This window comes from Cherax quadricarinatus, chromosome 77 (assembly GCF_038502225.1).
Source record: "Cherax quadricarinatus isolate ZL_2023a chromosome 77, ASM3850222v1, whole genome shotgun sequence".
Taxonomy (NCBI): Eukaryota; Metazoa; Arthropoda; class Malacostraca; order Decapoda; family Parastacidae; genus Cherax; species Cherax quadricarinatus.
Window position 1 is genome coordinate 5963012 of NC_091368.1, and position 26917 is coordinate 5989928.

At 42.6% G+C, this 26917-nt stretch overlaps 1 protein-coding gene across 1 annotated transcript in view; it reads left to right on the forward strand.

Annotated features, from left to right (window-relative positions):
- The first annotated feature begins 8328 nt into the window (after positions 1–8328).
- LOC128702006 (nephrin-like) overlaps positions 8329–26917 on the forward strand; it is a 161001-nt gene continuing 142412 nt past the window's right edge. The window contains exons 1-2 of the mRNA XM_070101414.1: positions 8329–8371; positions 9444–9581. Of these exons, the coding sequence (XP_069957515.1) occupies positions 8329–8371; positions 9444–9581 (181 nt within the window). The remainder of the gene's footprint in view (positions 8372–9443; positions 9582–26917) is intronic.

Genomic DNA, 26917 nt, shown 5'->3' on the forward strand with positions numbered 1-26917 from the left:
AGGTTAGGTTAGGTTAGGTTAGGTTAGGTTAGGTTAGGTTAGGTTAGGTTAGGTTAGGTTAGGTTAGGTTAGGTTAGGTTGAGGTGTGCTCCCACACCCGAGGATGCCACCCACTCCAGTCGACTAACACCCAGGTAACTATTTTCAGTTGGGTCTTGGACACTATCCCAGCCTGTTGGGTATGAAACCCCCGACCCACTCAGTTGGAACACCGGCTGTGTGTGTGAGAGAGTGACACAGCTGGAACAGAGACAGCAGGAAAAAGTCAACTAGTCTCACTTAGTCTTTCTCAGTACTCGACCCACTCAGTGCACTTCCTTTCCACTCTCTACCTTGGTTGATGGGAGTAGTGGTCTAAGACAAGCTTCATGTGTTGTAGCTTCTATTGCTGTTTGAGACTAGGCTTTGGACTTTGCTAAAGACTTGCAGGTTAAGAGAGAGATGTTTAATTGTGACTGAATTTCGGCTAGCTACTGAGATACCGATGTATCTGTCCGTGAACACACGCTAGTTTGATAATTCTGTACCAGCTAGCTCCCGAATCACGGTACTAGGTGCCCCTGTACACTCTACTATGATGATTCTGTACCAGCTAGTTCCCGAATCACGGTAGTGAGTGCCCCTGTACACGCTAGTAAGATGATTCTGTACCAGCTAGTTCCCGAATCACGGTAGTGAGTGCCCCTGTACACGCTAGTATGATGATTCTGTACCAGCTAGTTCCCGAATCACGGTAGTGAGTGCCCCTGTACACGCTAGTATGATGATTCTGTACCAGCTAGTTCCCGAATCACGGTAGTGAGTGTCCCGGTACACGCTACTATGATGATACCCTTCCAACTACCTGAGAAAAGGTACTGGCTGATAAAATGATATACGTGTTAGAATGACGCCGCTCCAGTCAATCTGCGAGACACTTCTAGTATCTCTTGTCTCTGTCTCTTACTGCTTTTCACAACTGTCTCACTCATTAAATCCTACCTTCGTTTATGTTAATTACATCCACTCCAAATTTAACATGAAACATCTTAAAATTTCTTACGTGTTATTGAGTGTTGTATAAAATCTACTCATTAACAACCTCTGATGTTATTAAGCCAATGTTACTTTGTAACAATGTTACTTTGTAACAATGTTACTTTGTAACAATGTTACTTTGTAACAATGTTACTTTGTAACAATGTTACTTTGTAACAATGTTACTTTGTAACAATGTTACTTTGTAACAATGTTACTTTGTAACAATGTTACTTTGTAACAATGTTACTTTGTAACAATGTTACTTTGTAACAATGAAACTTTGTAACAATGTTACTTTGTAACAATGTTACTTTGTAACAATGTTACTTTGTAACAATGTTACTTTGTAACTTTGTAACATTGTAATATTGAACATCGTAACTGATATTAAACATTGTAACATTAAAAATTATAACATTGTAACAATAAAACATTGTAATATTAAACATTGTAACATTAAACATTGTAACCTGGTAATATTGGAGGGCACTTTAGGCTCGGTAATTATATAAGTAATCTATATCTGTACTTAAACTTAATATACATAGTGTTGTCTCTTCTTTAATTATTCTGTCGAATTACTGTGTTATTATTGACTAAGAGAAACTATGGTTAAAGACTTAGTTGATGAACAGAGGAAAATACTGAGAATGTCTGAACTCTGAGGCACTGTCTGAACTCTGAGGCACTGTCTGAACTCTGAGGCACTGTCTGAACTCTGAGGCACTGTCTGAACTCTGAGGCACTGTCTGAACTCTGAGGCACTCTCTGCACTCTGAGGCACACTCTGCACTCTGAGGCACTCTCTGCACTCTGGGGTACTGTCTGAACTCTGAGGCACTCTCTGCACTCTGGGGTACTGTCTGCACTCTGAGGCACTCTCTGCACTCTGGGGTACTGTCTGAACTCTGAGGCACTCTCTGCACTCTGAGGCACTCTCTGCACTCTGGGGTACTGTCTGAACTCTGAGGCACTCTCTGCACTCTGGGGTACTCTCTGCACTCTGAGGCACTCTCTGCACTCTGAGGCACTCTCTGAACTCTGAGGCACTCTCTGCACTCTGGGGCACTCTCTGCACTCTGAGGCACTGTCTGAACTCTGAGGCACTCTCTGAACTCTGAGGCACTCTCTGCACTCTGAGGCACTCTCTGCACTCTGAGACACTGTCTGAACTCTGAGGCACTCTCTGCACACTGAGGCACTCTCTGCACTCTGGGGTACTGTCTGAACTCTGAGGCACTCTCTGCACTCTGAGGCACTATCTGCACTCTGAGGCACTGTCTGAACTCTGAGGCACTCTCTGCACTCTGAGGCACTCTCTGCACTCTGGGGTACTGTCTGAACTCTGAGGCACTCTCTGCACTCTGAGGCACTCTCTGCACTCTGAGGCACTCTCTGCACTCTGAGGCACTGTCTGAACTCTGAGGAACTCTCTGCACTCTGAGGCACTCTCTGCACTCTGAGGCACTCTCTGCGCTCTGAGGCACTGTCTGAACTCTGAGGCACTCTCTGCACTCTGAGGCACTCTCTGCACTCTGAGGCACTCTCTGCACTCTGAGGCAGTCTCTGCACTCTGAGGCACTCTCTGCACTTTGAGGCACTCTCTGAACTCTGAGGCACTCTCTGCACTCTGAGGCACTCTCTGCACTCTGAGGCACTCTCTGCACTCTGAGGCACTCTCTGCACTCTTAGGCACTCTCTGCACTCTAAGGCACTCTCTGAACTCTGAGGCACTCTTTGCACTCTGAAGCATTGTTTGAACTCTGAGGCACTCTCTGAACTCTGAGGCACTCTCTGAACTCTGAGGCACTCTCTGAACTCTGAGGCACTCTCTGAACTCTGAGGCACTCTCTGAACTCTGAGGCACTCTCTGCATTCTGAAACACTTTCTGAACTCTGAGGCACTCTCTGCACTCTGAGGTACTCTCTGCACTCTGAGGCACTCTCTGCACTCCGAAGAAACCTCTTCACTCTGAGGCACTCTCTGCACTCTGAGGCACTCTCTGCATTCTGAAACACTCTCTGAACTCTGAGGCACTCTCTGCACTCTGAGGTACTCTCTGCATTCTGAGGCACTCTCTGCACTCTGAGGCACTCTCTGCACTCTGAGGTACTCTCTGCACTCTGAGATATTCTCTGCAATCTGAGGCACTCTCTGCACTCCGAAGAAACCTCTTCACTCTGAGGCACTCTCTGCACTCTGAGGCACTCTCAGCACTCTGAGGCACTCTCTGAACTCCGAGGCACTCTCTGAACTCTGAGGCACTCTCTGAGGCACTCTCTGAACTCTGAGAACTACTATTGCTGTAGTTATTTTGGCTGTAGTTACTACTGCAGTACTTATTATTCATGTAGTCACTATTGCTGTAGTTATAACTGCAGTAGTTATTGCGGTATTTATTATTGCAGTAGTTACTATTGCAGTCGTTATTATTGCAGTAGTTATTATCCCAGTAGTTATCATTGCAGTAGTTATTATTGCAGTAGTTACTATTCCAATAGTTGCCAGTATAACTCTTGCAGACTGATAAGCATACATTCATTTATCTTTCAATATTTTAAATCCCGACTAAACAGACAGAATCAGGTTAGAACTTTAATTTCTGGTCTGATAGTACTTTAACATTGTGTGTGTGTGTGTGTGTGTGTGTGTGTGTGTGTGTGTGTGTGTGTGTGTGTGTACTCACCTTGTTGTGGTTACAGGGGTCGATTCATAGCTCCCTGCCCCGCCTCTTCACTGGTCGATACTAGGTCCTCCCTCTCCCTGCTCCATGAACTTTATCATACCTCGTTGCAGGGTCAAGTCGCAGCTCCTGGCTGGTGTGTGTGTGCGTGTGTGTGTGTGTGTGTGTGTGTGTGTGTGTGTGTGTGTGTGTGTGTGTGTGTGTGTGTGTGTGTTTGCGTGACACCCTGGCCTTGTTCGTTCCTCGCGTCGTATACACTTGCGTTGTGTTCGTGATAACGACAGTAGAAAATCGATGCTTTCGTGACGGTCTTAACGAAGGAAGTGTATTGTTGGTGTGGATGGTAAATGACACTCTTAATCACTCCTCTCTCTCTCTCTCTCTCTCTCTCTCTCTCTCTCTCTCTCTCTCTCTCTCTCTCTCTCTCTCTCTCTCTCTCTCTCTCTCTCTCACTCTCTCTCTCTCTCTCTCTCTCTCTCTCTCTCTCTCTCTCTCTTGTTGATGTTCTTCTGTTTATTGTACTTGTTAGTTGTTGTTGTTGTTTGTAGCTTCTTGTTTGTTATTTTTGTTGTTAGAAGCTTATTTTTTGTTGATGTTGCTGTTGTTTGTTGTTATTGTTTGCTGTTGTTGTTTGTAGCTTCTTGACTGTTGTTGATGTTGTTGTTTGTCATTGTTGCTGTAGTTGCTTATTCCTGATGCTTGTTTTAATTGTTGTTGTTGGTGGTGTTTGTTGGTGTTGGTGTTGGCGTTTGTTGTTGCTAGTGTTTGTTGTTGTTGCTGGTGGTGCTGTTTGTTCCTCTCCTTCTCCTCCTTCTCCTCCTTCTCCTCCTTCTCCTCCTTCTCCTCATTCTCCTCCACTTCTTCTCCCTCGCCCCTAACATCAACAGTGCCAGGGTGAGCGTGTCTGCCTCTCTCTCTCTCCCTCATACATTCCTTTCATAAATCTCAAGCCCGTTTTTGGCCCTGGTTGGGGTCGTATCTGGGGGTCATGGGGAGACTGGGGTCGTACCTGGGGTCAAGGAGAGAGAGATGAGAGTTAAGGTTGTTGTGGGAAGCATCACACAATATCATTGTGTCACGTGAGGATACAAGATTGCTTAATCTCCGCCATTATTCCACACATGGTATGTATGTGTATTGTGTACTCACCTAATTGTACTCACCTAGTTGTGGTTGCGGGAGTCATAGCTCCTGGCCCAGCCCCTTCACTGGTCGCTACTAGGTCACTCTTCCTGCTCCATGAGCTTTATCATACCTCTTCTTGAAGCTATGTATGAATCCTGCCTCCGCTATAACACTTCGCAGACTATTCCACTTCCTGACAACTCTGTGACTGAAGAAATACTTCCTAACATCCCTGTGATTCATCTGAGTCTTCAACTTCCAACTGTGACCCCTTGTTGCTGTTTCCCAGCACTGGAACATCTTGTCTCTGTCCACTTTGTCAATTCCTCTCAGTATTTTATATGTCGTTATCATATCCCTCCCTATCTCTCCTGTCCTCCAGTGTGGTCAGGTCTATTTCTCTTAACCTCTCCCTCGTAGGACATGCCCCTTAGCTTCTAGACTAGTCTTGCTGCAAACCTTATCACTTTCGCTGGTTTCCTTACATGTTTGGCTAGGTGTGGGTTCCAAACTGGTGCTGCATACTCCAATATACCCCTGACATACACGGTGTACAGGGTCCTGAACGATTCCTTATTGAGATGTCGGAATGCTATTCTTAGGTTTTCTATGCGCCCATATGCTGCAGCAGTTATTTGGTTAATGTGCGCCTCAGGAGATGTACCTGGTGTTATACTCACCCCAAGGTCCTTTTTCTTGAGTGAGGTTTGTAGTCTCTGGCCCCATAGACTGTACTCCGTATGCGGTCTTTGTCCTTCTCCACTCTTCACGACTTTACACTCGGTGGGGTTGAACTCTACAAGCCAGTTTCCGGACCTTTCCTGCAGCCTGTCCAGATCTCTTTGTAGTTCCGCCTGGTCCTCGTCCGACTGAATTCTTCTCATCAACTTCACATCATCTGCAAACAGGGACACTTATGAGTCCATTCCTTCCATCATGTCGTTCACATATACCAGAAACAGCACCGGTCCTAGGACTGACCCCTGTGGAACTGTGTCAAAAGCCTTCTTACACACCAAGAAAACGCAATCTATCCAACCCTCTCTCTCATGTTTTACTGCTGTCACCCTGTGATAGAACTCAAGTAGGTTTGTGACACAGGATTTCCCGTTCCTGAAACCGTGCTGGTTGTCGTTAATAAGTTCATTCCTTTCTAGATGATCCACCACTCTTCGCCTGATAATTTTCTCCATGATTTTGCATACTATACATGTTAGTGACACTGGTCTGTAGTTTAGTGCTTCGTGTCTGTCTAGTTTTTTAAAAATTTGGACTACATTTACTGTCTTCCATGCCTCAGGAAGTCGCCCTGTTTTGATAGATGTATTGAATATTGTTGTTAGGGGTACACATAGCGCCTCTGCTCCCTCTCTCTGTACCCATGGAGAGATGTTATCCGGCCCCATCGACTTTGAGGTATTTAGCTGACTTAGGAACCTCTTGTGTGCATGTGTGTGTCTGTGTGTGTACTCACCTGTTTGTACCCACCTATTTGTGGTTGCAGGCGTCGATTCATAGATCCTGGCCCCTCCTCTTCACTGGTCGCTACTAGGTCCTTTCTCTCCCTGCGTGTGTGTGTGTGTGTGTGTGTGTGATTGTGTGTGTACTCACCTATTTGTGCTCACCTATTTGTACTCACCTATTTGTGGTTGCAGGGGTCGAGAGTCAGTTTCTGATCCCCGCCTCTTCACTGATCGCTACTAGGTCCTCTCACTTCCTGCTCCATGAGCTTTATCATACCTCGTTTTAAAGCTATGTATGGTTCCTGCCTCCACTACATCACTTGCTAGACTATTCCACTTCCTGACAACTCTATAACTGAAGAAATACTTCCTAACATCCCTTTGACTTATCTGAGTCTTCAACTTCCAATTGTGACCCCTAGTTTCTGTGTCCCATCTCTTGAACATCCTGTCTCTATCCACCTTATCTATTCCACGCAGTATTTTGTATGTCGTTATCATGTCTCCCTAACCTTCCTGTCCTCCAGTGTCGTTAGGCCGATTTCCCTTAACCTTTCTTCGTAGGACATTCCCCTTAGCTCTGGAACTAAATTTGTCGCAAACCTTTGCACTTTCTCAAATTTCTTGATGTGCTTGACCAGGTGCGGGTTCCAAACTGGTGCTGCCTTCTCCAATATGGGCCTGACGTACACGGTGTACAGAGTCTTGAACGATTCCTTACTGAGATATCGGAACGCTATTCTCAGGTTTGCCAGGCGCCCATATGCTGCAGCAGTTATCTGGTTGACGTGTGCTTCCGGAGTTATGCTCGGTGTTATACTCACCCCAAGATCTTTCTCCGTGAGAGAGGTGTGCAGTCTTTGGCCACCTAGCCTATACTCTGTCTGCGGTCTTCTTTGCCCTTACCCGACCTGTGTGTGTGTGTGTGTGTGTGTGTGTGTGTGTGTGTGTGTGTGTGTGTGTGTGTGTGTGTGTGGTGTGTGTGTGTGTGTGTGTGTGTGTGTTTGGACTGGTTTTTGTCTGTGTCTGTGTCGGTGTGTTTGTGTCTCTCTGTCTCTGTCTCTGCCTCTCTCTCTCTCTTTTTTTTTTTTTACACAGGGTTTGACAAGGTTAAGGATCCCTAGCTTTATTGACAAGCTATTTACAGGTTAAGAATTCCTAACTTTATTAGCAAGCTAAGAGCTGTTACCTACATCAGCTCATTTGAAAGCATTTTTATTGTTATGAGACATACAAGTAGGGAACAGGATGAAGTTGGAGCCATCTGTGGGCCATCTGTGGGCCAGCATTTTCATGTGATCAACTGACTTTATCTCGTTGACATCATTATGCTGTACGAATGTGTTCCATACTCGAGTCATCCTGGGTATATATGATCTCAGATGGAGTGATGTTCTGGAGAGGGGTACAGCCAGAGTGAAGTTGCTGCTTTCTGCTTTTTCTCTCTCTCTCTCTCTCTCTCTCTCTCTCTCTCTCTCTCTCTCTCTCTCTCTCTCTCTCTCTCTCTCTCTCTCTCTCTCTCTCTCTCTCTCTCTCTCTCTCTCCTCCCTTCCTTCCCTGTCTCACTCTTTTATGCACAAATTACATCATGTTCCTCGTTTGCCTTTTGGTGTCATAAGGGGTCTTTCTCCAGTCTTTCCTGCTTGAGGGGAAATGAAGAGGGGAGGAGAGACTCCCCTCTCTCGCACTAGGGTCTTCAAACGCAATTTTTTGTCCTTCCCCTCAGTGAAAATGTGCTCTATTAGAACCAAGCGGTATATAACATTTATTATTGTTGTAATAGTAGTAGTAATAGTAGTAATAGTAGTAGTAGTAGCAGCCTTAGTGGTAGGAGAAGTAGTAATAGTAGAAGTAGTACATAAAAGAGGTCTAAAAGAGGCAGAACTATAATAGAGTAATGAGAGTAAATGACCCATCGTGGTTGTGTAGTTTAAAATATTATCTGTCACTATCTATGCAGAGAAGAGCTGCAGTAGGCCAACTGACCCAAGGAAAACAAGAAAGAGGAAAGTCAAAAGACAAGGAATGCAAAGAGAATGCAGAAGACAGATCAAGAGGAAGGAGGAGGAGGCTGCATGGGTCAGGTCAAGTCACAAGTGTTCTGAAGTTTCAAGCATTTGACAATGTAATGGGAAATGCGAGCGATTACAAAGCCAGGACTAAGGTTCCTGTTAGGAAAGTTGTATAGGAGAGCTGCCTCAACATGACAGAGTCTGTAAAGGCTAGAAGAAGGGTAGACAGTCTTAGCTAAGGATCAGTTAACAGGATGACTGTGATCTCTGACATGACAGTAGAGCATTGCTGGTGTCGTCAAGGCTAAGTCTTCTTTTGTGTTCTTGAAGTCAGTAAGAAAGAGAGAGGACAGCTTCTCCACAGTATCAGACAGGACAAGAGAAGCAGGAAATGGAGTAAACACAGGAAGCATCAGTAAAAGCAGAAGAAGTATGAAGATTATGTGAAGAATGTTAGTTTGATGGAAAAGTAAATTTGATATCAATAAGACAAAAGGAGTTGTTACTATTTTGAAGTGGCTGCTTACACACACACACACACACACACACACACACACACACACACACACACACACACACACACACACACACACACACACACACACACACACACACACACACACACACACACACACACACACACACACACACACACACACACACACACACACACACACACACTGAGAACAGAACAATAAGGAATCATATATCAGGCGTTTATGTTGTGGGTATCGTAGAACTGATGGCGACCTACTGGTATATTATTTAAATTTGATCCCTTGTTTAAATACAGTCCAGTTGAAAGCACCTTAGTACTGTCCATATTGTCTCTTGCGCCGACGATAGCTGATTAAAGGTACTGTCTTCTTAATCTGTCCATTTTTTAATGTTAAGTTTGGAATCTAACCATACCACGGGCGGGATTGAACCCGCGGTCAGAGAGTCTCAAAACTCATAAGGAGTGCATATTTGTCCTGGCTAATAGAGTAAACTATATTTATATAGGGAACCTGTAAGTGTACTAGTCTACGTTCCGTATTGTTTCTCAGGTGTATTGTTAATCAGTATATTGTTGGTTACAGGTCTTCTCTTCCCGGCTCCGAAGTGTTCGTCATTAACTTGAGTTCTCCCTTCGCCAGGCACAGCCACGGAGTACCAGAAGTTCCGTGTAACGCCACAGAGCGTGGAGGTGAAGGAGGGGGAGGATGTTTTCCTGCAGTGTGCTGTTGACAACCAGCAAGGCAAAGCACAGTGGACCAAGGATGGCTTCGCTCTGGGTGAGTGTGACACCTTTGACTGTTGTAACAGACTGACATCTTCGGTTGTTGTAACGGATTTCCTCCTGAGTGTTACTGCTCATCCTCCGCATCAAGCCTCTTCTCTCTAAACTCTCTCTATCTCTCTCTCTCTCTCTCTCTCTCTCTCTCTCTCTCTCTCTCTCTCTCTCTCTCTCTCTCTCTCTCTCACTATTTCTCTTCGGCTCTCTCATTTGCTAATATAAATTGCAGTTTAATTAGGATTTTTTTCCACGAGAGTGAGAGAGGTTTACAAAGCTCTTAAAAGCCGGAGACTGCGACTCCAATATACATGAGGAGACTTGAGCGACTTAAACAGAAGTCACGAAGCTTCTCTACCCAGATGAACGTTTCTAAAATATTGTTTTTGGAGATAAATTTTAGAGATACGTTCTTGGAAAAGCTTTATTATTATTATTATTATTATTATTATTATTATTATTATTATTATTATTATTATTATTATTATTATTATTATTATTATTATTATTATTATTATTATTATTATTATTATTATTATTATTATTATTATTATTATTATTATTATTATTGTTATTATTATTATTATTATTATTATTATTATTATTATTATTATTATTATTATTATTATTATTATTATTATTATTATTATTATTATTATTATTATTATTATTATTATTATTATTATTATTGTTGTTGTTATTATTATTATTATTATTATTATTATTATTATTATTATTATTATTATTATTATTATTATTATTATTATTATTATTATTATTATTATTATTATTATTATTATTATTATTATTATTATTATTATTGTTATTATTATTATTATTATTATTATTATTATTATTATTGTTATTATTATTATTGATATTGATATTTTTATTATTCTTAATATTTGCGGCAGAAGTAGTTGTAATAGTAGTAGCAGTATCAGTAGTAGTAGTAGTAGTAGTAATAATAGTAGTAGTAGTATTAGTATTATTATTATTATTATTATTATTATTATTATTAGTAGTAGTAGTAGTAGTAGTAGTAGTAGTAGTAGTAGTAGTAGTAGTAGTAGTAGTAGTAGTAGTAGTAGTAGTAGTAGTAGTAGCAGTAGCAGCTGTAATAGTCGCAGCTACAGTAGTTGTAGAAGAATTAATACTACTACTACTCACACTACTGCTATTGCGACAATAATAGCAATAATAATAATAATAATAATGGAAGCGTGTAAAACTCATCAGCAAGCAAGACTTACCTGTCAACTTACATTCCCAAGAGACTGAAAGAAGAAACAGAAAGAAAAAATCATATGTAACGCCAGAATACGAAAAGTTTAACATCCTTCTTTCTCGTCTAACATCACTGTATTGCTGTAGTGCTGTTATACAGCACTGTATTGCTGTAGTGCTGTTATACAGCACTGTAGTGCTGTAGTGCTGTTATACAGCACTGTAGTGCTGTAGTGCTGTTATACAGCACTGTAGTGCTGTTATACAGCACTGTAGTGCTGTAGTGCTGTTATACAGCACTGTAGTGCTGTTATACAGCACTGTAGTGCTGTAGTGCTGTTATACAGCACTGTAGTGCTGTAGTGCTGTTATACAGCACTGTAGTGCTGTTATACAGCACTGTAGTGCTGTCATACAGCACTGCAGTGCTGTTATAGAACACTGTAGTGCTGGACACTTTATACAAACAATAACCTATACTGTACATACAACTATACATCAGACTGTATATTCCTGTATATCAGAGTGCATATTCATATATATCAGAGTGTATATTCCTCTACATCTGGGTGTATATTCCTGTATATCAGACTGTATATTCATGTATATGAGACTATATATCAGACTATTATTCAAGCTATATATATATATATATATATATATATATATATATATATATATATATATATATATATATATATATATATATATATATATATATATATATATATATATATATATATATATATATATATATATATATATATATATATATATATATATATATATATATATATATATATATATATATATATATATATATATATATATATATATATATATATATATATATATATATATATATATATATATATATATATATATATATATATATATATATATATATATATATATATATATATATATATATATATATATATATACATATATATTATATAATAAGGAACACAGAGGCTGTTGAGTATAATTTGACGAGAATTTGTTAAATTTTGTGTTAGTTTAGAGATATATTATTTTCTTTCTTCCTCTCTCTCTTTCTTTTTTACTTTCTAAAATTCGTCCTTCCTGTCTCTCGTCTTTCCTGTATTCGGTCTTCTTTCTTTCTCTTTGTTCATGCTTTCTATATTCTCTTTTACCCTTGTTTATTCTCTCAATTTCTCTCTTCTCATTTTGGTCTGTTCATCCCTTGTTCATTCCCTCCCTTAATTTCTCTCTTCTTCCAAACGTATTTTCTTACATCCATTATTCATTCCATTCCTCTCTCTCTCTCTCTCTCTCTCTCTCTCTCTCTCTCTCTCTCTCTCTCTCTCTCTCTGTCTCTCCATCCATCCCTCCAATGCTTCACTCTCCCTCCTTCCCTTCCTCGCTCCTACCGTCCCTCATTCCCTCCTTCCCTCCCTCCTTCCCTCCCTCCTTCCCTCCCTCCTTCCCTCCCTCCTTCCCTCCCTCCCTCCTCCTCCTCCCCTCCCCTCCCTCCCCTCCCCTCCTCCTCCCCTCCTCCTCCCTCCTCCCTCCCTCCCCTCCTCCTCCCTCCCTCCTCCCTCCCCTCCCCTCCTCCTCCCTCCTCCTTCCCCTCCCTCCCTCCCCTCCCCCTCCTTCCTCCCCCTCCCCTCCTTTCCTCCTCCCCTCCCTCCTTCCTCCTCCCTCCTCCCCTCCCTCCTTCCCTCCCTCCTTCCTCCTCCCTCCCTCCTTCCCTCCCTCCTTCCCTCCCTCCTTCCCTAAACAAAACTCCTTAATGAGGATTCAGGAGAAACGTTTCTTGTTTGTCTCAAGATGCAAATGAGTCGCAGCGTAGCTGCTGCCCAACTTACTAACGACAAAACTGTTCTTGTTCCTCTGTTTTATTCTCAGTGTTCCGGAGCGCTTCTTAAAACTGGCATTTTGCGTATCTGATAGTTTTTTGCGAGGAAATAGTGATGGTGGTCGTGTGTGTGTGTGTGTGTGTGTGTGTGTATGTGTGTATGTGTGTGTGTGTGTGTGTGTGTGTATGTGTGTGTGTGTGTGTGTGTGTGTGTGTGTGTGTGTGTGTGTGTGTGTGTGTAGTGTATATATATATATATATATATATATATATATATATATATATATATATATATATATATATATATATATATATATATGTCGTGTCGAACAGGTAAAACTGGTCTATTAGCAAGAACTCATTTAGAATTAAGTCCTTTCTGAAATTTTCTCATATACGCTTAATATTTTTGTGTGTGTGTGTGTGTGTTTGTAAAAATTAATAATTTTGTACCAAAAGAACCTTAGAAAACTTACCTGACCTTATTATAACAAGCGAGATTTAATTTAGCCAAATCCAACTAAATATATTTTAGATAAGTTTACAATAATTTATTTATAAACAAACACAATAAAATACATTTTTTTGGTTATGTTCAGAATGATTTTTGAGAAATTATTGCATACACAAATTTTGGCTTGTCTTATTCGGCAAAAAGAGCGTTGCTATTTAAGTCAAAATTTTAATCGTAATAATACTCTGGCACTTTGTAAACACACTGGGTCTCGTTGTCAACAGCCAGGCAGGTGTGATACATGGCACTATGGCACTCCCATATAGTGGATAAGAGCCACTGTTACCCTCCCCCCCTTCACTGCAGAGGAAGGGGGTATAGTGGTCTCAGACCTCTTGGTCACGTAGATACAATGGATGGCTCTGGTGTCCACACGCACTCTGGTGTCCACACGCACTCTTGTGTCCACACGCACTCTGGTGTCCACACGCACTCTGGTGTCCACACGCACTCTGGTGTCCACACGCACTCTGGTGTCCACACGCACTCTGGTGTCCACACGCGCTCCGGTGGTCATTACGCAACTCTGGTGTCCACACGCAGAACTCTGGTGTTCATACAACGCACTTTCTGGTGTGGCCTACACGCACTTCTGTGTCTACACGCACTCTGGTGTCCACTACTCACTTTGCATGGTGTCTACCACGCCCCACTTTGTGTCACTACTACGCACCCTCTTTGTGTCCACTACGCGCCTCTGGTGTCCGATGGTGGCATTACAGTCGTGTCCAACTCAATAAGACACAACGTGCGGTACATTAAGTTCACAGAATTGAGTCTTAGTGACATGTTGGTATATAATACAACTGAAATACACGTTTAACAATGTACGGTATATTATATACCGAATATTGAGTCGAATTAGCATGATGATATATAATTCTACCACCCCCTTACTTTGTAGTGCCACTACCCCCTTACTTTGTAGTGCCACTACCCCCTTACTTTGTAGTGCCACTACCCCCTTACTTTGTAGTGCCACTACCCCCTTACTTTGTAGTGCCACTACCCCCTTACTTTGTAGTGCCACTACCCCCTTACTTTGTAGTGCCACTACCCCCTTACTTTGTAGTGCCACTACCCCCTTACTTTGTACTACCACTACCCACTTACTTTGTTCTACCACTACCCCCTTACTTTGTACTACCACTACCCCCTTACTTTGTACTACCACTACCCCCTTACTTTGTACTACCACTACCCCCCTTACTTTGTAGTACCACTCCCCCTCTTACTTTGTACTACCACTACCCCCTTACTTTGTACTACCACTACTCCCCTTACTTTGTACTACCACTACTCCCCTTACTTTGTACTACCACTACTCCCCTTACTTTGTACTACCACTACTCCCCATACTTTGTACTACCACTACTCCCCTTACTTTGTACTACCACTACTCCCCATACTTTGTACTACCACTACTCCCCTTACTTTGCACTACCCCTACTCAATTTACTTTGTACTACCACTACTCCCCTTACTTTGCACTACCACTACTCCCCTTACTTTGTACTACCACTACTCCCCTTACTTTGTACTACCACTACTCCCCTTACTTTGTACTACCACTACTCCCCTTACTTTGTACTACCACTACTCCCTATACTTTGTACTACCACTACTCCCCTTACTTTGTACTACCACTACTCAATTTACCTACCACTACTACTTTGTACTACCACTACTTTTGTACCACCACGACTCCCCTTACTTTGTACTACCACTACTCCCCTTACTTTGTACTACCACTACTCCCCTTACTTTGTACTACCACTACTCCCCTTACTTTGTACTACCACTACTCCCCTTACTTTGTACTACCACTACTCCCCTTACTTTGTACTACCACTACTCCCCATACTTTGTACTACCACTACTCCCCTTACTTTGTACTACCACTACTCAATTTACTTTGTACTACCACTACTCCCCTTACTTTGTACTACCACTACTCCCCTTACTTTGTACTACCACTACTCCCCTTACTTTGTACTACCACTACTCCCCTTACTTTGTACTACCACTATTCCCCTTACTTTGTACTACCACTACTTCCCTTACTTTGTACTACCACTACTTCCCTTACTTTGTACTACCACTACTCCCCTTACTTTGTACTACCACTACTCCCCTTACTTTGTACTACCACTACTCCCCTTACTTTGTACTACCACTACTCCCCTTACTTTGTACTACCACTACTCCCCTTACTTTGTACTACCACTACTTCCCTTACTTTGTACTACCACTACTCCCCTTACTTTGTACTACCACTACCACTTTCACTACCGCCATTATTTCTCCACTTCCCTCTTTCTTCTTCACTCTGTCTCGCCCGTGTCCCCCTCGCCTATACATACTGTCTCCCTCACTCTCGTGTGTTAGTGCGACTTTTTAATGATCCAAGTCAGTCCGAAAAGCAGTGAAAAGTTTCACTTTTCTATATGTATGTTACCTGTGTATAGATGATGCTTTGATTGCATTTATAATGCTATACAGAAGAGGAAATGTCAGTCTATCTTGACAGGTATCCTTATTCCAAAATGTTTCGGGATAAAGATACCTAACTAATGTACATGTGTCTTAACTTGTTGGTATTGTGTACCATTATTATATTCACTCTCTTCGCGAATACCAGAAGTAAAAAAAAAAAATGATAAACGACAGAGAAATCGAATGCTACACAAGAAAACTATCTTACCAATACGAAAATAAATCCTTCCTCTCTCAAAAAAAAGTTAAAAAAAAAAAAAAAATCAAGTCCTTGTAAAAAGTCTGTAGACAATATTTTCCCTAAACTTCTCTGGCAACGGTGCCGCGGCTAATCAGAACTTTGAACGTACCGATAATGGCAATCACGGAAACTATTTGGCAAAGTGATCCAGCTCATGAAGTCTCCCTGGGTCTACAAACTATTGCCAGGGACTTTTCCTGCTGCTAACTCCTTGATGCAATAACTTACACGTCTCTGTTGGTTATGTTAATGGGGCTTGTGTATGGGAAAGAGAGAGAGAGAGAGAGAGAGAGAGAGAGAGAGAGAGAGAGAGAGAGAGAGAGAGAGAGAGAGAGAGAGAGCTGATGTAGGTAACAGCTCTTAGCTTGCCAATAAAGTTAGGAATCCTTAACCTGTAATATAGCTGTCAATAAAGCTAGGGATCCTTAACCTTGTCAAACCCTGTGTAAAAAAAAAAAAAAAAAAAAAAAAGAGACAGAGAGAGACAGAGATAGACAGAGAGACAGAGAGAGAGTTTGCCATATTCTTCGCGTAGTGTTGTTAGGAGTCATTGTGGCAGTTGAAGGGGTTGAAGCATTTAGTTTTGTAGTTGTAGTAGTACAAGTAGTAGTACTAGTAGTAGCAGTAGAAGTAGTAGTAGTAGTAGTAGTAGTAGTAGTACTAGTAGTGGCAGTAGAAGTAGTAGTACTGGTAGTAGCAGTTGAAGTAGTAGTACTAGTAGTAGCAGTAGTAGTAGTAGTAGTAGTAGTACTAGTAGTGGCAGTAGAAGTAGTAGCATTAGTAGTAGCAGCAGGCGTAGTAGTAGTACTAGTAGTTGCAGTAGTAGTAGAACTAGTAGTAGCAGTAGAAGTAGTAGTAGTAATAGTAGTAGCAGTAGTAGTAGTAGAACTAGTAGTACTAGTAGTAGCAGCAGCAGTAGTAGTAGTAGTAGTAGTAGTATTAGTAGTAGCAGTAGTAGTAGTAGTAGTAGTACTAGTACTAGTAGTAGCAGTAGTAGTAGTAGTAGTAGTAGTACTAGTAATAGTAGTAGCAGTAGTAGTAGTAGTACTAGTAGTAGCAGCAGTAGTAGTAGTAGTACTAGTACTAGTACTAGTAGTAGCAGCAGCAGCAGCAGCAGTAGTAGTAGTAGTAGTAGTACTAGTAGTAGCAGTAGTAGTAGTAGTAGTACTAGTACTAGTAGTAGCAGCAGTAGTAGTAGTAGTAGTAGTACTAGTACTAGTAGTAGCAGCAGCAGTAGTAGTAGTAGTATTGGTAGTAGTAATAGTAGTAGTAGCTGTAGTAGTAATAGTATTAGTAGTAGTAGCTGTAGTAGTAATAATATTAGTAGTAGTATGGGTAGTAGTAGTACCAGTAGTAGTAGCAATAGCACTGCTTGCAATAGTAGTAGTGGTAGTATTGGTAGAAATAATATTTGTGATAATAATATCAGTAATATTAATAGTAATAATAATAGTAGTGATAGTAATAGTCCTCAATCAGTCAATATTATTAGTGTAAAATAAAGCGCCAAAATCTTAAGGGTCACACAACTCTATTCCCAAAAACCAGTATTTTACCCCACTATCTTCTCTAAATCTAAATTTGTCTAAATTGCATCCGTGTCTTGGCTAAATTAGAATGCCACTTTATTTATATCCCTTTAATTCTTTGTTTTCTATAAATGCTCTTCAATTATGTCCCCCTAAATCTATTTCTATCCACATATATGGGACACAAATTAACCACAGGTCTTTAGGCCTTTCATGTAGTGATCAAGATGTCTTCAGGAGCAAGCAATATTTCAGAAATGGGTAGGAAGTACAGGAAAATTCGCTGAGGGCGACGACTCAGTGAATAACAGACATAGAGCTATCATTCAACTCCCCCTGTAACTATTATGTATCTTTTATCGCTCGTTCGCATTTACTGTATGTGACTGAAAAAGTCTACTGCGGAGTCGATACCTGACTGTAGCACGTGTGCTTTACTTATTATTATAAGAGAGACAGTATAAAATATCGGATCCAGGAAGAACAAGAAGCGCAGTACCGTGACTGAAACAATACACAACTAACCTTGACACTGTGTGACTTTGTAAATAGTAAAAGTCGGACCGAAAAGTTGTTTATCACAACCACACCTACACAACCACCTCTACACAACCACCTCTACACAACCACCTCTACACAACCACCTCTACACAACCACCTCCACACAACCACCTCTACACAACCACCTCTACACAACCACCTCTACACAACCACCTCCACACAACCACCTCTACACAACCACCTCTACACAACCACCTCTACACAACCACCTCTACACAACCACCTGCACACAACCACCTCTACACAACCACCTCTACACAAACACCTCTACACAACCACCTCTACACAACCACCTCTACACAACCACCTCTACACAACCACCTCTACACAACCACCTCTACACAATCACATCCACACAACCACCTCTACACAATCACATCCACACAACCACCTCTACACAATCACATCCACACAATCACATCCACACAACCACCTCTACACAACCACCTCTACACAACCACCTCTACACAATCACATCCACACAACCACCTCTACACAACCACCTCTACACAACCACCTCTACACAACCACCTCTACACAACCACCTCTACACAACCACCTCTACACAATCACATCCACACAACCACCTCTACACAATCACATCCACACAACCACCTCTACACAACCACCTCTACACAACCACCTCTACACAACCACCTCTACACAACCACCTCTACACAATCACATCCACACAACCACCTCTACACAATCACATCCACACAACCACCTCTACACAATCACATCCACACAATCACATCCACACAACCACCTCTACACAACCACCTTTACACAACCACCTCTACACAATCACATCCACACAACCACCTCTACACAACCACCTCTACACAACCACCTCTACACAATCACATCCACACAACCACCTCTACACAACCACCTCTACACAACCACCTCTACACAACCACCTCTACACAACCACCTTTACACAATCACATCCACACAACCACCTCTACACAACCACCTCTACACAACCACCTCTACACAACCACCTCTACACAACCACCTCTACACAACCACCTCTACACAATCACATCCACACAACCACCTCTACACAATCACATCCACACAATCACATCCACACAACCACCTCTACACAACCACCTCTACACAACCACCTCTACACAATCACATCCACACAACCACCTCTACACAACCACCTCTACACAACCACCTCTACACAATCACATCCACACAACCACCTCTACACAACCACCTCTACACAACCACCTCTACACAACCACCTCTACACAACCACCTCTACACAATCACATCCACACAACCACCTCTACACAACCACCTCTACACAACCACCTCTACACAACCACCTCTACACAACCACCTCTACACAACCACCTCTACACAATCACATCCACACAACCAACTCTACACAACCACCTCTACACAACCACCTCTACACAACCACCTCTACACAACCACCTCTACACAATCACATCTACACAACCACCTCTACACAACCACCTCTACACAACCACCTCTACACAACCACCTCTACTCAATCACATCTACACAACCACCTCTACACAACCACCTCTACACAACCACCTCTACACAACCACCTCTACACAACCACCTCTACACAATCACATCCACACAACCACCTCTACACAACCACCTCTACACAACCACCTCTACACAACCACCTCTACACAACCACCTCTACACAATCACCTCTACACAATCACATCCACACAACCACCTCTACACAACCACCTCTACACAATCACATCCACACAACCACCTCTACACAACCACCTCTACACAACCACCTCTACACAACCACCTCTACACAATCACATCTACACAACCACCTCTACACAACCACCTCTACACAACCACCTCTACACAACCACCTCTACACAACCACCTCGACACAACCACCTCTACACAACCACCTCTTCACAACCACTTGCACACAACCACCTCTACACAACCACCTCTACACAACCACCTGCACACAACCACCTCTACACAACCACCTGCACACAACCACCTCTACACAACCACCTCTACACAACCACCTGCACACAACCACCTCTACACAACCACCTGCACACAACCACCTCTACACAACCACCTGCACACAACCACCTCTACACAACCACCTCTACACAACCACCTCTACACAACCACCTCTACACAACCACCTGCACACAACCACCTGCACACAACCACCTCTACACAACCACCTCTACACAACCACCTCTACACAACCACCACTACACAACCACCTCTACACAACCACCTCTACACAACCACCTGCACACAACCACCTCTACACAACCACCTCTACACAACCACCTGCACACAACCACCTCTACACAACCACCTGCACACAACCACCTCTACACAACCACCTGCACACAACCACCTCTACCCAACCACCTGCACACAACCACCTCTACACAACCACCTCTACACAACCACCTCTACACAACCACCTCTACACAACCACCTGCACACAACCACCTGCACACAACCACCTCTACACAACCACCTCTACACAACCACCTCTACACAACCACCACTACACAACCACCTCTACACAACCACCTCTACACAACCACCTGCACACAACCACCTCTACACAACCACCTCTACACAACCACCTGCACACAACCACCTCTACACAACCACCTGCACACAACCACCTCTACACAACCACCTCTACACAACCACCTCTACACAACCACCTGCACACAACCACCTCTACACAACCACCTGCACACAACCACCTCTACACAACCACCTGCACACAACCACCTCTACACAACCACCTGCACACAACCACCTCTACCCAACCACCTGCACACAACCACCTCTACACAACCACCTCTACACAACCACCTGCACACAACCACCTCTACACAACCACCTGCACACAACCACCTCTACACAACCACCTCTACACAACCACCTGCACACAACCACCTCTACACAACCACCTGCACACAACCACCTCTACACAACCACCTCTACACAACCACCTCTACACAACCACCTCTACACAACCACCTGCACACAACCACCTGCACACAACCACCTCTACACAACCACCTCTACACAACCACCTCTACACAACCACCACTACACAACCACCTCTACACAACCACCTCTACACAACCACCTGCACACAACCACCTCTACACAACCACCTCTACACAACCACCTGCACACAACCACCTCTACACAACCACCTCTACACAACCACCTCTACACAACCACCTGCACACAACCACCTCTACCCAACCACCTGCACACAACCACCTCTACACAACCACCTCTACACAACCACCTGCACACAACCACCTCTACACAACCACCTGCACACAACCACCTGCACACAACCACCTCTACACAACCACCTCTACACAACCACCTCTACACAACCACCACTACACAACCACCTCTACACAACCACCTCTACACAACCGCCTGCACACAACCACCTCTACACAACCACCTCTACACAACCACCTGCACACAACCACCTCTACACAACCACCTGCACACAACCACCTCTACACAACCACCTGCACACAACCACCTCTACACAACCACCTGCACACAACCACCTCTACACAACCACCTCTACACAACCACCTGCACACAACCACCTCTACACAACCACCTGCACACAACCACCTCTACACAACCACCTGCACACAACCACCTCTACACAACCACCTCTACACAACCACCTCTACACAACCACCTCTTCACAACCAAATGCACACAACCACCTGCACACAACCACCTGCACACAACCACCTCTACACAACCACCTGCACACAACCACCTGCACACAACCACCTCTACACAACCACCTCTACACAACCACCTGCACACAACCACCTGCACACAACCACCTCTACACAACCACCTCTACACAACCTCCCCCACACAACCACCCCCACACAACCACCTCTACACAACCACCTGCACACAACCACCTACACACAACCACCTGCACACAACCACCTCTACACAACCACCTGCACACAACCACCTGCACACAACCACCTCTACACAACCACCTCTACACAACCACCTGCACACAACCACCTGCACACAACCACCTCTACACAACCACCTCTACACAACCACCTGCACACAACCACCTCTACACAACCACCTCTACACAACCACCTCTACACAACCACCACTACACAACCACCTCTACACAACCACCTCTACACAACCGCCTGCACACAACCACCTCTACACAACCACCTCTACACAACCACCTGCACACAACCACCTCTACACAACCACCTGCACACAACCACCTCTACACAACCACCTGCACACAACCACCTCTACACAACCACCTGCACACAACCACCTCTACACAACCACCTCTACACAACCACCTGCACACAACCACCTCTACACAACCACCTGCACACAACCACCTCTACACAACCACCTGCACACAACCACCTCTACACAACCACCTCTACACAACCACCTCTACACAACCACCTCTACACAACCACCTGCACACAACCACCTGCACACAACCACCTGCACACAACCACCTCTACACAACCACCTGCACACAACCACCTGCACACAACCACCTCTACACAACCACCTCTACACAACCACCTGCACACAACCACCTGCACACAACCACCTCTACACAACCACCTCTACACAACCTCCCCCACACAACCACCCCCACACAACCACCTCTACACAACCACCTGCACACAACCACCTGCACACAACCACCTGCACACAACCACCTCTACACAACCACCTCTACACAACCACCTCTACACAACCACCTCTACACAACCACCTGCACACAACCACCTCTACACAACCACCTCTACACAACCACCTCTACACAACCACCTGCACACAACCACCTGCACACAACCACCTCTACACAACCACCTCTACACAACCACCTGCACACAACCACCTCTACACAACCACCTCTACACAACCACCTGCACACAACCACCTCTACACAACCACCTCTACACAACCTCCCCCACACAACCTCCCCCACACAACCTCCCCCACACAACCACCCCTACACAACCACCTCTACACAACCTCCCCCACACAACCTCCACCACACAACCTCCCCCACACAACCACCCCCACACAACCACCCCTACACAACCCCCCACTCTCCCCCACCCACCACATCTCCCCAGCATCCAAAACGAAACAAAATGAAATATAATAATTAATAACGATCTCCCAGCCGATCCTTCCCATATATCTTCGTTCGTCTCTTAATACATTGATCAAACTCTTTTAACACAGCATCAAAAACGATCAAAATTACTCTCGTTTTTATTAAATTTTATTATCCTTTCTGGATTTATTTATTTATATTTAGGCTTAGGGATAAATGGAGGATAAATATTATTTTTTTTTGTAAATAATTGATGGATAAATGGGGGTTAATTTTTTCAAATATTTCTCTTCGTAAATGGATTATTTTATTCATTTTTTTTTACTGGATTAATTTCTTGGGGAAAATCCAAAAAATTGACTCGTTGTTGTTGTTGTTTTGTTCTTGTTTGCGGTGTTATTGTTTGTTTTATTTTTGTTTGCTGTGCTGTTGTTGATTTTTTGCTTTTGTTGCTGTTGTTACTGTCGTTTTTTTCCTTCTGTTTGATGTGTTATTGTTGTTTTTGCTTTTGTTTTCTTTATTATTTTTTATTTTCTTTCCTTTTTTTTTGCTGTGTTATTATTGTTTGTGCTTTTGTTTGCTGTTGTTATTGCTGTTTTTTACTTTTGTTTTACCATTGCTGTTTTTATTGCTTTTTTTCACATACTGTTGTTTTTTCCTCTTGCTTTTTCTGTTATTGTTTTATTCCTTTGTTTCCCGTTGTTAGTGTTTTTTATTTGTTTGTCGTTATTGTTTTTTGCTTTGTTTTCTGTTTTTGCTTTGTTTGTCTTGATTTTCTTGCTGTTATTGTTTTTCTTTGTTATTCTTTTGTCAGCCGATATTTCATCTATCGAAATGATACGACGATAGACTTTAGCAAACCCGAAATAACGATCATTTATGTTCATTGGAAGAGCCTGTTAAATAATAATAATAATAATAATAATAATAATAACAATAGTAATAATAATACTAATAATAATAATAATAATAATAATAATAATAATAATAATAATAATAATAATAATAATAATGAAATAATAAAAATAAAAATAATGATGATGATGATGATAATAATAATAATAATAATAATAATAATAATAATAATAATAATAATAATAATAATAATAATAATAATAATAATAATAATAATAATAATAATGAAATAATGAAAATAAAAATAATGATGATGATGATGATAATAATAATAATAATAATAATAATAATAATAATAATAATAATAATAATAATAATAATAATAATAATAATAATAATAATAATAATAATAATAATAATATGTTATCTGACCCTCCCTCTCTCTTACACAGGGTTTTACAAGGATTGGTTAAGGATTCCTAACTTAATTTACAAGCTAAGAGCTGTTACCTACATCAGCTCATTTAAAAGTATTTTTATTGTTATGAAACATACAAGTAGGGAACAGGATGAAGTTGGAGCATCAGTGGGCCAGCTGTGGGCCAGCTGTGGGCCAGCTGTGGGCCAGCTGTGGGCCAGCTGTGGGCCAGCTGTGGGCCAACAATTTTATTTAATCACCTGACTTTATTTCGTTGATATTATGGTGTACGAACATGTTCCAGGCTTGAGTCATCCTGAGAATAAATAATCTCAGATGAAGTGTTGTTCTGGAGAAGGTTACAGTCAGAGTGAAGTTGCTGCTTCTTGCCCGTCTTGTGGTATAGAAACTCACTTTTTTCTGTCCTCGGAGTGGAACCAAGTGTGGTACTTTCACAATGATGGTCTTGTACATAACAGTAAGGCCACCCACATCCCTCCTGTGTTGAAGGCTCTGCTGAAATGACAGATTTATCCTGACTGGTCCAGGTGAGAGATGAGACGTCTTGCTCTGTCCTCTACTCTGTCAAGAAGTCACAGATGAGAGGGGGTGCAAGCAAACCAAGAAAGTGGAGCATACTCAAGGTGTGAGCGTACTTGTGCCTCGTACAGAATATTGCAGCCTCTGCTGTCAAGCAGATGCGAGATACGTCGAAGTGCTGTAAGCTTCCTGGCTGCCTTGTTTGCAAGATTTACAACATGGTTCGTTATGTACAGTTTGGATTCAAATTTCACTCCAAGGATATCAACTTCGTCCCCAGGTACTAGCACTCTTCCATTCATACTGACCACTGCTCCAGCATTACCATCATGGTGCCTAGAGATCATCACCATTTGTGCTTTCTCAGGAATAAATGTGACCTGCAATCGTTTACCTCAGGCTGATATAGCTGTAATCTGGTGATTGATGTAGCTTAGAGCAGCTGGCATTTCCTTTCTTGAATAAATATATGTCAGAGTTACACTCGTCTGCATATTCATGGAATTCTGGGATGAGACGAAGGTCATTAAAGTAGACATTCCATAACAATGGACCAAGCACAGTTCCCTGTGGAACACTTGCACCAATAGGATGTCGTGCTGACTCTGTCCTATTTAGAACTACCCTTAGAGATCTATCATGAAGATAATCTCTGAGGAAACATAGCGTAGAGCCGGCGATTCCTAGTGCCTGCACTTTAGCCAAGAGGCCCTGGTGTCACACTCGGTCAAAAGCACCAGCAATGTCCAGTGCCAAGTCACACAATCCTCCTTTTCCTTCCTGTCCCGTCCTCTTTTCTTCCTCTCTCTCCCATTACCCATCTCCATTCTCGGTTCTCTTCTTACCCTCCATTCATTCCCTTCCTTTGTTCCACCCTTTCCTTCCTAAATTCCCTTTTCCCTTCCTCTCCCATTTCTTCCTCCCCTCACCCCTTCCTTCTTCTCCCCTCAGGCAAAATACTTCCCCGTCTCAACCAGCAAATAACCTGCCTATGACAACCATTTAAAAGGTTAATTAGCAAACGTCTGTCTTGTCTCTCTGTGGTCATGACTGAACAATAACAACCAGAAGATCAAAACTCATTCAACGCTCTTGACACTCCAACCTGAAGGTTACTCCTTGAAGCTCATTCAATATCCTTCTTGAAGCTCCTGCTTGAAGGTCCGACAATGAAGTTCCTCCTTGAAGTTCCTCCTTGAAGGGTCTACTGTCTTTCTGCTCCTCTCTCTCCGCCATTCACCATCCACCATTATAAATGCCCAACCCCTCTTCCTCACCCTATTTCCCCCATTTACCCTCCCCAACACATTCTACACCTCTGCCACTGAACATAATTATCAGTCGCTAACAGTCCTGAAGCTCTGTATGTAAACATTATTGGAGTACATGCATTTCTGTCGATGATTAAGACACATGTGCAACATTTGAGTATCTCTTTATTGTTTAAACGTTTCGCCTACACAGCAGCTTTCTCCAGTCAAATACAATGGCAGCAGGAGTAGTAATGAACTGAAAAAGATATAATCAGTCGATCACCCTCAACATGACTCATGATATGGAACAGGTGCTACGTTAACCTATGAATCAGCCTACTAGGAGAGGCCTATCGCAGAAAAGTTGTATAATGCCCACACTCGTTTTGGTGTGAGTAACAAGGCGGTGCTCGTGTTCACAAAACAGAAGGTAAATTCAACCAATAATACACTTGGGATAATGGTTTCACTTTCTCCCAGGAAAACTGGAGAACCATTGGAACCTGGTTCCTTATCGGCATCTTGAAAAAAAAAACAGGGTGGCCACATTCCTGTTCTAGTCTCAGTGCGGCCATCCAGAGGGGAAATGCTCGCTGCATTATTGGCTCTTGTCCAAATTCTCAAGAGAATATATATATATATATATATATATATATATATATATATATATATATATATATATATATA